This window comes from Pezoporus wallicus, unplaced genomic scaffold, assembly GCF_028554395.1.
Source record: "Pezoporus wallicus isolate ANWC-B61680 ecotype Strahan unplaced genomic scaffold, APGP_CSIRO_Pwel_v1 contig_3017, whole genome shotgun sequence".
Classification (NCBI taxonomy): Eukaryota; Metazoa; Chordata; class Aves; order Psittaciformes; family Psittacidae; genus Pezoporus; species Pezoporus wallicus.
Window position 1 is genome coordinate 1,526,941 of NW_026638957.1, and position 15,448 is coordinate 1,542,388.

The window sequence follows — 15,448 nt, forward strand, 5'->3', positions numbered from 1 at the left end:
GATTTTCAAACCACAGAAAACGCAACTGAAGAACAGAATACCCACCAAGAATATAGATAAAGAACTGAGGACAAATAAAAAGTTCATCAATCTATCTGAACAAGTTGCAGACCATCACTTCCATATCCATTCAATGACTGCTAAATTAAAATATGTATATGACACTTTTGAAGACGTGCAACATGTACACTAACAAGTTTATTACTTGTCTTCCACTTGAAATTCTTTCAAGTGGTTTTGTTGTTAGGTTTGGGGTTTTTTTTAATCAAATTTAGACAAATTTAGTTATCAGTAAATTATAATGTCCCAAGTGCTTGAAAGCAAACCATACACTCTAGGAGATGGGGATGGGAGGGGGGGAAATCTACACTCAACAAAGCCATTAAGGCATGATTATACATATTTTCAAGAACTCTCTTGCATATTGACATATGAGAAAAACTTCAATTGCAAGAAATATAATACCATTTATTTCTTCAAGTTCTTGTCAAATACAGATGTGGTTAGATCATTAGTATTGTGTTAGTTTAAATAAAGCCTATATCATTGATTATTAAAAGAATATTCTGCAGTACACAAACACAGGAAAAAAGCACCATCTACACACAAGTCTCCCTAAAGGTGTTTATATGACTTCCCTTTTCATCACATAGATGGGGCTGATAGGATTTTCTATAGTTACTGAAAATCAGATTTGTGAGGTCGAGAAACAGTAGTGTCCCCATTCTGATTTATAACAAAGGCAATTTTAAGGCTTCGGTTCATAGGCATTTATGGTCATAATTATGAAATTACTTGAATTAATCTGGAGTATAAACCAGCCTTTGTAAACTGTGCTTGTCTATGCTTTTTTGCCACCCAAATAACCATGGTATATCTGTCCCCAGCAGAACTGCCCACAGTCACACAACAAATAAGCAAAGAGCAGAAAACTAGATCCTGAAATTAGAATGTGAATACTCTCTGATGCTTTCCAATGTGCAAGTATTGTCTTATGTTTACACAGACCCTGAATACACAATTCTTTGGAAATTATCTTAAATGAATGGACAGAGCTTTATTTCTCTCCCCTTGTGTGCTTGGAAAACCCGTCAGCAGAGATTTTGTTGCTTCATTCTGCAAAAAAGCAGAGTAGGGTACTTCTACCACTCTACGCAACTAAAAAGAGCTTGGCTTCGGCTCTCCTCTCAGGAGCAGAGACAGAATTTTGTGAACAACTGTTAACAGTACTGTATTTAATAATTATATTAAACAAAGCCCCTAAGAGCAGGAAACACAGTTGCTACCTTCTCTAACCCCTGGAATTCACCATGATTTCCAGTAACTGTTGGATCACAGGATTTCAAGTTTCAGTTCATAATCATCCAAATAATTCTATTCTAGAGGATTAAAGTTCACTAAGTATAAAGCCTTCCTTGCTCTAGCAATAACTACAACTTACTAAGATTTAAAAAAAAAAAAAACACCAAACCCCAAACTATCAATATGTATTTTTAAAAATTTATTCCAAATTCTATCCAAAGATGCCCAAGCAAGATGCTTCAAGTCAGTGGGAACCAGGCTGTTTCACATGAAGACTGAATTTTAACTGGTAGGTGAGCTGCATACAAGTCTATATCTACAATTTAACTTCAGAATATTAAATAATAAACTAAAACAATGTATTAATTCAAAATAATGAAATAAATGTTACCAAGTGACTCTCCTCTATTTCTTTTATATGTAATATATGAAAGGAACTCCTGGATAATTTGCAATTGAATATTTCTAAGTAACATGATGTGCCCACCTCAGGACTTAAGATACTTTATGCATACAGAATTGTTCCTTTTTGACTCCACAAATGTTTTGCAATGGAATTTACATTAAATGTTCATCTCTTTGAATTAATCTGGCTTAAAGAGATTCATCCTGCAGTCAATACTTTGAAAAATTCCAATGGATCTAAGTATTCACTGTAGCACGAGGACGACAAGGTTCAGGTTTTATCAAATTAATAAAACACATCACATCTATCACACTCCTCACATTCATGCTAGCGAGGAACACACCTAAAATGTGAAGTGCACAAAGTTATTTTAAGAAAGAACAATACTAACCTAAACACAACAGGAGGACGACCATTTTTGTGTTTCACAAAGATACCATCAAGACACGCTCCAATGAATATGTCACTTCCTTGGCTGTCCTGTATGAAGTTGCAAAATATTATGCAAATACAGAAAAAAGTCTTTGAAAGAAAAGTTACATGAGAAGAAACTGCTTTAACAATTCTGGGGGAGAAAAAGGGAGGTGTGGTTTAGGGTTTTATTTCTTTTTGGCAGGAAGTAACCCCTTTTACATAGGGGAAAAAGGAACTGAGACAACGATTAAAGCCCTGTTTACCTTTGCAGGATAGGTCTCTTCACCGTAGCCTTCCATTCTCTCTACTTCTTGCATGTATAGCATTTCTGCATCAGGAGGAGTAAGGCCTCTACAAATGGAAATAACAATCAGCTAGTACTGTCAGTAAGAAAAAATCACCTTTGTTCTACTCTGACTGACACTGTCAAAAGCTAGAAAAGCATCCACAAGACATTCAGGCAACCCTCTATCATGCTATTTTTATCTATCCCAAAGGCTGATATATTTGTCTCAGCTGTTACACTTTGATTCTAGCAACCTCTTTATCTCAGGCATTTCTAGGGGTAAATGGCAACAAAGATCAGTTAAAATTATAATCTCTGCTTATGGCAGACAAGTATCACATTCTTCTTGACATCCATCATTGTCACCAGATTTTATCACTGTATCAGACTGATTTTTCTGGGGCATGTGTTCAGGACCTGAATTTCTCCTATTGCAGTATACATGTTAAGTACCAAGACAAAGTTTGATGCTTCACATCTCAGGAAGGAGAATCTCATTTTTTAAATGCTGAGTTTTAGCTATAATGGTTTGAAAACATGAGAAGATCTGTAGGTAAAGGTAATTTGGTAATTTTTTTTTCAATTAGACCACTTGGCAAAGATAGTTTTCTCACAGACTTACAGTAGTGTCACAGGGATTAAAAACTTGTTTCCCTGCCTACCTCAGCTGATCTCACAAAAGACATTAGGTCTGTCTGCAAAATGTCGTCATGCTGATTCTTACGTCTCTCAATACTTTTTCAATCATCAACCTCTGTTTCTTCACTTTTTCCTAATGTTATGCAGATTAAGTTTTCTTTGCTGAACCTTAACCATACAATCTTCTTACGAAAGTATTTCAAGGATAAACAGATCCGAAATTTTCAAACTACTCTTTTAAAACAACACAGGAAGAAATAATCAGTATTACTCACATAGTCACAAACATTTTTTTCACTGATGAGTTGACAACAGAGAATTTACTTTCCTTTGTCTTGAACTACTGCATCTTAGCTACTTTTTATTTTAGATCATAAGCATTCTGGAACAATAACTGTCTCCATATTTCTACTGCCATCAGTATCTGCCAATGTTGTTTATCAAGGAACATGCTTACTGGGGTCACAACTTCCTGTAACAAGTTTCAGAAACATGCAGATGAAGCCATACTATTCAACTGTGTCTGTATTCTTAATTTTCAAGCAGAATCCTCTCGTTTATTTTACCGGTCATTCTGTTCTCCTTTCACTTTCATTCAGCAAGAAAAAAAACAAACTGTAATTTTAATAGAGGCGTATCAGTGAAAAACTCATTTAAATGGGACGTGAAATTACTCCAACTAATTCCCAATGTCCTGAGCTACTGAAGTAATCACATCAAAATTAAGTAATGAAGAGTGTTAGAAATGTTACCTGTACTTCTGATGTAGCAAGGCAACTTTCTGTGTTGCTTCTTCCAGTATTTTTTCTTCTTGTAGCCAACCCTTAAGGTAAGATAGTATTTACAGAGTGAAATACAAAAGTTCTACAAAATTAAGTTTAGTTATAGTTTCTTGACACTGGCAAGACATCCCTCCACTTTAATCCTGTAGCTTAAATGCTGTAATATGCACACAAACAAAACCAAAATGTGCAAGTACTGTTTTGAAGTTTTACTCACTTTCCCATCTCCACCCCAACCTTTTTTTCAGTGTAACAATGAAACTAAAAAGAACTTGTAGCATCTTTGCTTCTGTGTAATATGACTCACTCCAGTCTCAAACAAAAGCTTTCCTGAGTTGGACAATCTAGGGAGCAGTAAGGTGGATGGATTATGGAGTCTTTAATAATAACTTGCATTTACCAATCTAAAGAAAGATTTAAATTTATCAATTTAAGAATTTATATTTATCAATTTAAAGTAAGTACTTACCACTGGAAACAAAGCGTATCTTTGTAGGAACTCCTGAGATTCATACTGATCATAGTCTCCAAAATCAGCTAAAAAATAAAAAAATTCTTGGATTCAAACATTTGTAATAAAATGATTGAATACCCAATTAATTGCAGCAGGATCTCCAAGTAGCAAATCTCCATCCTACTGAACTATGATTTGAAATCAAAACAATGCAACAAACTAACCAGTAATGTTTATGATGAGGAAATCTAAAAACACATCCCATCTTTTACCCTTGTTCTGAAAAACTGATAAGGTTTCTTGTGGACAGGAAAGGAGAAATGATAGAAAAATCAGAGTGTTGCTCCAAGTTTCTTAGTTCCTTGGGGTTTTAATTGTTTAATTGTTTAATCCCAGAGTGGTTGAGGATGGAAGGGGCCTTTGGAGGTCTAGCCCTAAGCAAGGTCAGCTACAGCACACTGCCTCAAAGCTTTCTCTGGTCAAGTTTTGAATACATCAGATGGAAATTTCACAGCTTCTCTGAGCAACCTGTTTCCAGTGTCTCACCACTCTCACAACAGAAAACTTTTCTCACATTTAGACAGAATTTAATATATTTCATCTTGCACCCACTGCCTGAGAAAAGTCTGGCTCCACCTTCTTTACTCCCTCCTGTCAGATACTTAAATTACTTGCAGAATAGTGCCAATACACTGCTGCACTCAAAGCACTGCACAGAGGCACAGAAAGTGGGACCTAGAAGCCTTCCCAGACTCTGGGGCTTAATAACAGGTTTGATTTTAATAACATTTTTGAATTTGTGTCATGCCAAATGGCATCCCAAAGAATTTGCCTCTTTTTCTATTTCCAGGAAAAAGCTAACCAATGCTTCAAAGAAGAGAAATAAAGCAGTCTAAATTGTAAAAGCTATGTACCAGTCTCACAGGAGAAACTGTGAAACAGCAGTCAGTATGGAACAGCTGCTTCCAGAAATATAAACACAAACCCCAAGAGTACAGATCCATCCATAACAGTATAATTTTAGAGACATTAGGAACCAAATTTGTATTCAGGATTAACAATTAATATGCAACTTATTTGCGATGAAAGGGGAGGACTTGTGACATGCTACACCAACACAGCACTTGAGATATAGCAGTGTTTAGAATTAGCCTATGATAATTATTTAAAATACGGATTATTCTTGAAGTGAGTTCACCTGAAACAGCAAACAACTGCTTTTGTTTGTTCACCAGCTCAAATTAACCCACCTACCTCGTATAAGTGACTGCTGTCATTGGAGCACACTAATTTACCTGTGCTTTTTCTGACTTGTTTTTTCACTGCTTTATAATCACACACACTTTCTCCCTTACACGAGACTGAAAAGGAATATGAAAGCTAAAGGGATAAATATTTTCCATCTGGAAACAGGATTATATTGGAACATTTTTATAAACAACTCACTGAGCAGAGAGACATTTACACTGTCCAAAGATATGGAAATAACAAAGCAAGATTTTGTCAGTTGAAAACCATTATATCCTGTCTTAGATTAAAAAGATTCACAAATTCATTAAACAGATGCATTATACAAACAAGGTACTAACACAGTTCACCATACTCTACTGGTAACCACATTTTCAAAAAGCATAGACATCATATTTAATGTGATACTACCAACAAATGTAATAAAAAAAAAAAAAAACCAAGTCACACATACTGCCAATGATTTTAAGTCCCCTTCAATTTTTGGCAGATTTACATCTGCTGTTAGATGTACGGCAATGGCAATTGCTGTGTAGCAATATACAAACACTATGCAAAGCTGCTGCCATTAAAAAAACTTTTATTTTGAGAGATTTAAGATCTAACAAGCATGTCAGCAGGGAATACGAGACATGACCAATGCAGATAGACTTAGAACTGGTGGCTCTCTGGTGTCTATTGTATCCCATCTGACTCCAGTCAGGAAAAATAAAGCGGCTATTTTCATGTAGCTATCACAGAAATGGGTCTTCAGGAGCTATTTGAACACAGAAATTGTTAACAGTCTTGCATACTAACTTGAAACAATCTTACACGCTAGGATACTTGGGAGAAAATGTGGAGATACAAGTACATTCAAGTTTGATTTAGCAAAGCATGTTTGTTTCTTTTGTTACCATGTCAGAATAAAGCATCTTTATTAACAGAATCAGATGAAGGGTCTGTAAGCAGACAACTGAAGTCTTTGCCCCCAAAGGAACTCTAATGTCTAATTCAAACCCAACTCCATGTTAGACACCCAGGCACACCTCTGAGGGCTGCACAGAAATGCCACAAGTTCAGGCCCACTGATCCCACTGTTCCCCCTCTTCAGCATATGCAAGGAAGTTCTAAGGAGTAAGTATTTTGTAACTTATGGAATTCAGTCTTTAAGTGATAAACAGAAAAACTGCAATAGAAAATACATCTGCAAAGCTTCTAATGCAGCGTTAGCTAGTTAGCACAACTTACCCTGAACAGCTAAACCAGCCAGATGTATTGCTTGTTCCAGCGTGCAAGGAATGTTGCCCTCCAAGATATCTTTCTTTAATTGCAAATAATACTGATACCTACACAAGAAAAAAAGAAAAAGCTAATACAGTCTGCTTAATTTAAAGAGAATGCAGATAAACATGCCTGCATTTCCTATTCCTCTCTGCATTCCCCAGTTTCTGTGGAGGGCAATCTTCCTCACCATTTGGACCCTTCACAGTCTTTGTTAGCTACTCCCTTAGCTTTCATACATCATTGCAGAATCAAATACTGCTACCTCTTGAAACAAAGAATCTCCACAATTTCTACCTACTACCATACCCTAATATTGTTTTATTATTTTTACCTCTTCTTTAGCATTTTTATTATCTCCTCTTTACAATGTTCATCACACTGGTGTTGTTCAATGCACTGCTGCTGTACTGCTGCATTCCCTTTTAACAGATCCGACATTGCACATCCCTTCAATCACAATAGCAGCTTTCATTTCTGCATTACAACTTCCAAGTACATTTTGTTCTTACTTTCAAGACGCCTTTTTTTTTTCCTTTAATCTGACCTTTTCCTGGGTCATCTCCTGTATGTGCAACCACTACTAGGTGTACCATTTGTCCACACACTGAACCACTAGTTTCTTGAATTCTTCTGCCTCTCTCAGCCACCCGCAAAACACCCTATTTTGAGCCTAAAACACCTCAAAATGCCATTATAACACACACTTTGCCAAGAAGGACATTTGTCTTCAATAAGTCTAGTTTTAAAAGCTGCTTAACTTCCTCATATTGTACATTAACTCTTGTGAAGTAAGGCTTTAATACCAAGAACACAGAAGCATTCAGGGATTAGAATAGTCAGGTGAACTACACACAGATTTGCATCAGGCTAAAACGCAACTTTCTTCCCTCACTATCTAACCAGCCTTTTAAATAAGGTGACAATTTATAAATATTAGCTAGAGTCTTCTGGATCCTGCTACAAAAGAGCAGTATGCTGTATGACAGTAGTTAACATCCTTATACAACGCACACAAGAACAGCTGGGCCTAAACCCAGGCCTTAGAAAAAAGGGAAGGAAAAAGCCACCACATATCGAGGCATTTGGTGAAATAAATCTTCCCGGTCCAGCAGTAGAACATAAGCTCCATCCATAGAACTGTTATTAAAAGTTAATATGCAGATGAATAATCTTGACACTACCTTGTGATAGTACAAATACCATCCCTTTTGTTCATTTCCATTTCCTGGTATACATTAAACAAAATTTGCTTCAACATGCTCAATCTCCTTTATATTGAAAAGGCATGAAAAAACCCCACTGACTTCTGAAACTAATCCAGACTCTCACTATGGGAAATCAAAGCAAGTGCCATTCTCTAGGACTTCAATATAAGGCTGGCAAATGAATTCTTGCCTTCTACATGGCAACACACTGCAAAACTGCTATTAAAGCTCCAGCATAAACATTAAATTCTTTAATGCCAGAGAAGAATATGCAAGGTCTTTCCAGCAATGTAGTATTCAATGCAACACAACATGTATCTTACTGCAATGCATTCTAGCATACCAACAAGCAGAGAATCTGAACCAAAGACTAAAAAAAAGAAGACAAAAGAATTATTTTTTAAGCCAGTAAAATTGCTGAGAGAAAGCTCCCACACTTAGCACTTTTCTAGAAAGAAAATATTAACACAGGAATTACACATAAGAAAGAACCCTAAAGCTGTGAGGCACTGAGCAACACATTAAAGCACCATCGTCTGCATGAAAAGGCTTACCTCCCTGAAAAACTTTCATACCACAATTACTGGGAAAGGTCTCTGGAAAGGTATTCTAGCACCAGAGTATATAAAGACAGTTTCATGTAACCACAGAATAAATTACGCTGGAAAGGACCTCAGTGATCACCTGGTTCAACTCCTCACTCAGAGTAGGACCAGCTTGAAGTTACCAGCTTGAATGGGTTAATTAACACAAACAGAGATTTCTGAAATAACAAATATATGATTGTAATCCAGTTTGTACTCATTTGCCTGTTAAAAAAAAATAACTAAATCAGAAAAACTATACACATTAAGGTCACTACAAGCCAATGTATAGGCCCATAGGAATAACAGGCTACTATATGCTCAATTTCACTTCCCCCCTGCAGTCAGCACCACTTCTGTGATGTTCCCCGAATTCACCGTAGAAATGGACATATGATATCAAAGCTAACATCCATCCTTATTGCCCAGTGATAAACAAAGAAAAAAAAATATATCACAAACTGAAACTTAGGCTGTAGTCTGCCAATGTACTGAAAGTACATAAAGTACTGAAAGCAAAATAGAGGCAAGAACAGCTAAATTAAATGCTGCTTTGTGCAGCATGGATTTCCCCAAAAGCAACAGATGGCTCTTCAAAACACCACCACCAAAAAAAAAAACAAAAAAAAACCAACTCCAAAGACAAACATACAGGGAGGAAAACAATTAAAAGTCTAATCATACAAGTATTGCTGAAAAAAGCCTATTACTGAAACAGTTTCCAATACCTTTCTAAGATCACATATTTTAAATATTCAAAGGGGAATTAAATACACAGTTTGAACATAAATTCTGCCTAAAGTAATAATTTTCACTTCTGTAGAGAGGTGTGTGGGGGAAGCAGGCAATTTTTAAATTTGCCAAATATTTCAAAATGTTGAAAGCAAAACTACAGACACATGTATGAAGTTTACCTGGTAATCTCCTGCTGAAGCTGAGAAACAGTAGGCACATAGAACACTACTCCGAAATACACAGTCGGCTCTAAGGCATATTTGTCCAGCTGCTTTTTCAGAGGCTTGTCCAAATCTACCCATCTGCGCTGATTCTGCTTATTATAATACCACAGACTGAAATACGTAATCTGAAAAAGAGGCATTTCAATGATGAAAAACAGTTAGTATTAACATAGTAGATAAAATATATTGCATGAAAGTCTTGCTACTTAGAAATATAGGTTTTAAAACACAAATTCTATGGGGGTTTGAAAACTCAGAGAACTGGAGAGACATTTAATATCACAAGCAGACTACTTTCAGATAAGCAATCCATGTACACAAGGTCCCCCACCTAAAAGATTACCAAACTTATTATTTATTTGCAAACAGTCCCTGACCCTGTTGTGGCAACTCACAGGTATTAGTAATAAGCATTTATGTGTGACAGAAAAACTAAAGGAAGTGAGGAAGGCAAATAAAAAATGACATTGAACAGTGTGAGAGCAAAGAATGGCTTCGCTGGGGCACTGGCAAGTAGGCTCACATGGGATGCCGAAGGACAAAAGAGCACGTGACAGCCGGTCAGTCAAAGACAAGCTCATTAAAGTACATGTATGGCTCATCCCATGAGCAAGATGATGTCCAGACGCAGCAGCAAGCTTCCTTGCCTGAGCAAGCAGCTCTTCACCAAGCCAAAACCAGAATACAGTATGTACTGGAACAGACCGCCCAAAGAGGCTAAGGAATGTCCATCCCTGGAATGTCAAACTCCCACTGGACAACATCTTGAGCTACACAACCTAACTTTGATTAGATTTCTGAGAAGAAGTTTGGACCAGAATATTTTTCTATCACTTCTAACCTAACATTTTTCATTTTTATCACTCATAACCTAGATTTTCCTAACACTACAGAGCCACTCAAATTTAAATTTCTCTGCTGTGTTTAAACTGATTAAAATCTGCTCCTGAAATATTCATTTCACTCAGTTCTGGACCAGCAAACAGATATGGACTGGAAAATACTCCTGTCATTATCATAGCAAAACTAGAAATTGTAATTACAAGGTTATTAATTGAGGGAGGGAGATAAGGGAATGCTATGAATTACCAATTGCATCTGTAGGCATTTACATGAGAATTCTCCAAGTCCTTCCTAAATCATCATACACAGAAATGGTAGAAAGATGAACACCTTTAACCCAACACTTCATATATTATCAGATGTTTTTAACTTATACAAAATAAAGCTATCAAGGATAAAGTTTTATAAAACAAATGACTGTTCATCATAGTGATTTTTTTATATCAATAATTTCTATTAGTTAGACTTGGGAAAACTGTCTACCTAGCAAACAAAGTATTTACTGTTGTTTTTCAAAAAGCTCTAGCATTTTAATGCTTCATGGAGCACAGATCTGAAATTCACTTGGGAGCAACAGCTGGTAGTAAAGGCCACTTTAGTACTTTCTTGTGAAAACTTGCCTATATACACACATCTGTAAAAATCATGTATATACATCCTCTTACTTTATAGTCTGAACAGGATGAAGAGTCAACCCTTATGTCCTTCTTGCTATTCCTTACAGCTCCAACAGGCTGACTAGGCGTGTAACCACGGCATAGGCAGATATGCCACATCCCAAGCTTCAGGGACAGCAGTGAAGTCAGTGCTCTGTATCAGCACAGATCATAAAATAATTGTGGGCACAAATAAATCAAGGTTTAGCATAAAATAAATAAAGGCTTTTATTCCATAAAAACATTTTCTCTGCTAAATTATCAAAACTGAGAAATTGGAGCCAACTGTAATGCACCATGTTCTTTTGATGTTGCATACTGGCAAAATGTACTACTTTGCCACTCTCTAATTTAGTATCAACAGAGTTTTAAGTGATTGTTGGCAGGTTTTGGTGTTTTTTTCATCCAATATTAAAAAAAAATAAAAATCCTCTAAATTAAAATTACTGTTCCCATGTAATCACAAAAAAAGTACTCAGAAGATATAAAAAAAAAAAATCTTAGGATGAAATCTGCCCATTTACCCTTAATATAGACTCCCTTCTGCAAACTCTAAAACAGATAAAAAGGCAGGCTGTAATACAAAAATTGAATTGAAATAGAACCACTCACAGAAGAAAAAAAACAATACAGTTTTTTGGTATAGTGGGAGATAGGACAAGGGCTACTGGCTTTAAACTAGAAGAGGGTAGACTGATATTTGGAGAAAAGGCAGAATGCTGATATATACAAAATAGTTTCATGCTTGAGAAAGCTTAAAAATCACCATATAGAAACAGACTGTATCCCCACATTGCGGAGTTCTCTTGTAAATCAAATCCTACAAACCAAATTTTTCACAGATGGACACTCTGTGGTCTTCACTTCTGACTTCTGAAACCAAGGGTCAAATTTAAGAAGTCATAAATACTTCCAGTTTCAAGAGGATAAGGAATATGGCTTTGTATACAAATACTAGAAACAACACTGTTTTCTAAATTTCTCAGTTTAAGTGCATTAAGTTTGCTGATACCTTGGACAACATTTGCTTTTATTTCTGTGCTTCAATCTGCCAACCATAAGATGTAGTGTGTGTTAATCCCCAGCACCTAACAAAGATATTGAGAAGATAGTATCTTAAGATTCCACAAAACGTTAGGAACTGTAACAGGAGCACCAAATAGGCTCCATTGCTAAAGAAATACTATGTTAACTGTAACATCACACACTAAAAAGGATAAAATGTACCAAATGACTAGTCCTCAATCTTTCCTCAGACTGAATGAGGAAAGGAATGCATGCAAAAAGTTATATTTCTTTTTCATTACAAGACTGTTACCATCATGTGCACAATCACAGCAGCCAAAGTCAGACTGTGATGCCGACATTCTGTAACTTCCAAGTGTTACAAATGTAATGTATATATAAGGCAAGATGGTAAAATAAATTACAGGACAAAAAAAATTAAAAAAAAAAAACAGTTGATCTATATGCCATGAGCTATTTGATCTCACTTGCTAGGAAGAGCTCAAAAATGAAAGCCTATTGTGCTGTCCCAGCCCACCTGCCCAACAGGTTAACTGCATCAGCCCTGGGCTGAGCGCGACCCAAAATGCTGAACCACAACTTTCTGGGTGAGTGCAGAGGCCATGGCAGAGACTGAAACTTCAGAGAAACAGCTACAGAACCACAGAAGCACATCAACAAAGCTGAAAGACCCTCTGAACCCTCCTGGTTCTATACCCTGAAGTCTAAACTGATGTAGAGCCTATTGTTAAGGCATGATGATCATCTGCACTGGCCTGTTTCTTTAAAAGGCTTTTTCTTGCCTACACACAGCACAGTAATTACTGGCACAACAGACTAAGAAAAATGTTTCTGCATATTAAAATATTCTCTGGAATCCAACACATCTTTAAATAAGATTTTTCTGCCACAGTATTTTCCCTTACGAACTCCCCCAGTCTGGACCATCAAAAATAAAATGAAAGGCAAGCAAAACACTGTGGACCAAAGCCTGTCTTCTGACTTCTATGCAAACCTTTTACTTGACTTCAAGGGCAGAATTTGATCCTGTGAGTTTTCAGAGGAGCTTATGCACCCTGGAATATTCGCACTGATTAAAATAGAATCCATTTTTATTCATTGCTAAAACATTTTATTATTAGCAGCTCAGGACAACACCCAATGCTAAAAAGAATGTCATGACATAATTCTTAAAATATGTTAAGCTGTTAACACTGCTTTGAGGTTCATTTATTTTAGTGACTTATTCATGACCCAACCCCTCCAAAGAAAATCAAACAGAAATAAAAAGAGCATATAATTTCTGCACAGTTACTTTCTATCTAGCTGCTTTCTGTCACTATAGACAGGAATAGTAAGTATTTTTTGCATGAAAGTTTAAGAGTCATCAAGAACATAAAAGTACCAAAAGGCCAACACAAGTTTGGTGGGCATGGAGTGATTTCATCTATGAAATAAACCAGACTTCCTAAGCTAAGCACAGGAGCTTCATTAGGTATGAACACCACAAAACTATGTTACTGTAGGCAGCTATATCACATCTTTCAGCATGATGTGAGAGTCAGAGAAACGGGACTGATCAGTCCTAAGAGGCTAAAGTAAAATCTTACTGTGGACTTCAACTGCCTAAAAGCAAGGTATAGAGAAGACAGAGACAGACTCTTCTTGGAAGTGCTTACTGCAAGTATGAGAAGCACTGGGCACAAGTTGCAACATGGGAAATTCCAATTAGACCAGGAAGAAATTCACAAGACTAGACAAACAGTGGAATAGGTAGTCCAAGAAGGTGCCAAATCTCTGTTTTAGGAGGCACTCAAACTCACCCAGGCAATCCCTGAGCCAACTGATCCAAGGTGGCCTCTCTGAGCAGAAGGTGGGATCATACAACCCTCAGAGGTCCCTTACAACTCAAAATATTATGTGATTCTATGTCATTATAGAATCAGTGCTGATAAACAACTGGCTCAGAAATTCTTGGATGTGAATTAAATAACACCTTTTTTAAAAACAGTGTTATCTTTTACAAACCCATTAAAAACTGAACTTTAAATCTTTGAATTTTCATCAATTTTCACATTCATTGAGCATAGTTTACTGTTCCTCATCTGCTCTGAAATTTAAAATTGAACCACTGAGATAGTCCTTCTTTCCTATACCAACTGCCTCATGTTAGCTACAACTAAGTGCTGCATTTTGGTTTGTTTTCCTCAATGTGGATTAGCATCATCCCTAATATAATTCCATTTTAACTCTAAATATAATTTGTATGTATCAGTTATTCTGATTAGCAGTATAAAATAAAATGTTTTAATATAGGATCTCAGGGTCTATTTTGGTCACAGTTTACACTATCCAGAAATGAAATAAAAATGACAAACGTATACACGAGATATAAAATATATGTAACCTTCTCACTTGAACTTAACAGCACCTATTATGATCCTCAAACTCGACTGTGCCTCTTTTTTTTTTTGAAAGTATTATATAAAGAAAAAGTTATGTTCTATAGGATTATGAGAAAACCCTACTGTGCTGTGGATCTTAAAAAAAAAAAAGGAAAAAGGAAAAGGAAAAGGAAAAAGAGAAGAAGAGAAAAAGAGAGAAAAAAGAAAAAGAAAAAGAAAAAGAAAAAGAAAAAGAAAAAAGAAAAAAGAAAAAGAAAAAGAAAAAGAAAAAGAAAAAGAAAAAGAAAATCGTTCTCTATAAAACTTCAAACCAAAGGTAAAGAAAACCATGACTGCTTTTTGCGTATGGAAGCAGGGAGTACACACAGACTTTACCACACATTCCCCAAGGCATAGCAATGTTTAAAGTTTACTTCAAACTTGTGTATTTCCCAGCTAATTTCCATATCCTATATTATTAATCTTACAGAGCATCTCTCAGGTTACAAATAGAATAGTTAATAGAATTGTTTTCAAATTGTTAATAAAGTGCTTTTTAATTAATGCAATCTGCCACCTGCCTCAAGGGTGCAGTGACCTGAGGAATCACCATCCTAAAACGTGAGGCAAGAAATAAAAAAAAAAAAATTAAACAATAACAGGGTTTACAGAATAATACAATTAAAATACATTTTCAGGCTTTTCCTCTTTCACACTGATACATGCAAATAAAACAAGCCACAAGGCTCTGCTATACAGAAGTGCTAGAAACACCTCATTACCAAAGGATAAGCACCACAGCTGGACTTACAAAATCCCAGTTAGCCCAAGGGCTCCACTGTGTTTAGCCTTATTATATGCTTAGATACAAAACAGCTCCTGCCATCAGGATATCACAGTTTAAATAAACTGCATGCAGAAGAACTGGGTCAGTAATTCCATAATGTGCACAACTGCCAGATACCAAGTGAAAGCTTTATCCTAAACCCAATGTTAAGAACTACAGGAGACAAGA

General features: G+C 36.1%; 1 protein-coding gene across 3 annotated transcripts in view; it reads right to left on the reverse strand.

Annotated features, from left to right (window-relative positions):
• PTPN21 (protein tyrosine phosphatase non-receptor type 21) overlaps nucleotides 1-15,448 on the reverse strand; it is a 43,572-nt gene that overhangs the window by 18,030 nt on the left and 10,094 nt on the right. For all 3 annotated transcript variants that reach the window (XM_057413388.1, XM_057413390.1, XM_057413389.1), the window contains exons 3-8: nucleotides 9,501-9,670; nucleotides 6,762-6,859; nucleotides 4,299-4,366; nucleotides 3,800-3,870; nucleotides 2,386-2,473; nucleotides 2,100-2,188 (exon numbers count right to left, since the gene is read on the reverse strand). In XM_057413388.1, the coding sequence (XP_057269371.1) occupies nucleotides 2,100-2,188; nucleotides 2,386-2,473; nucleotides 3,800-3,870; nucleotides 4,299-4,366; nucleotides 6,762-6,859; nucleotides 9,501-9,670 (584 nt within the window). The remainder of the gene's footprint in view (nucleotides 1-2,099; nucleotides 2,189-2,385; nucleotides 2,474-3,799; nucleotides 3,871-4,298; nucleotides 4,367-6,761; nucleotides 6,860-9,500; nucleotides 9,671-15,448) is intronic.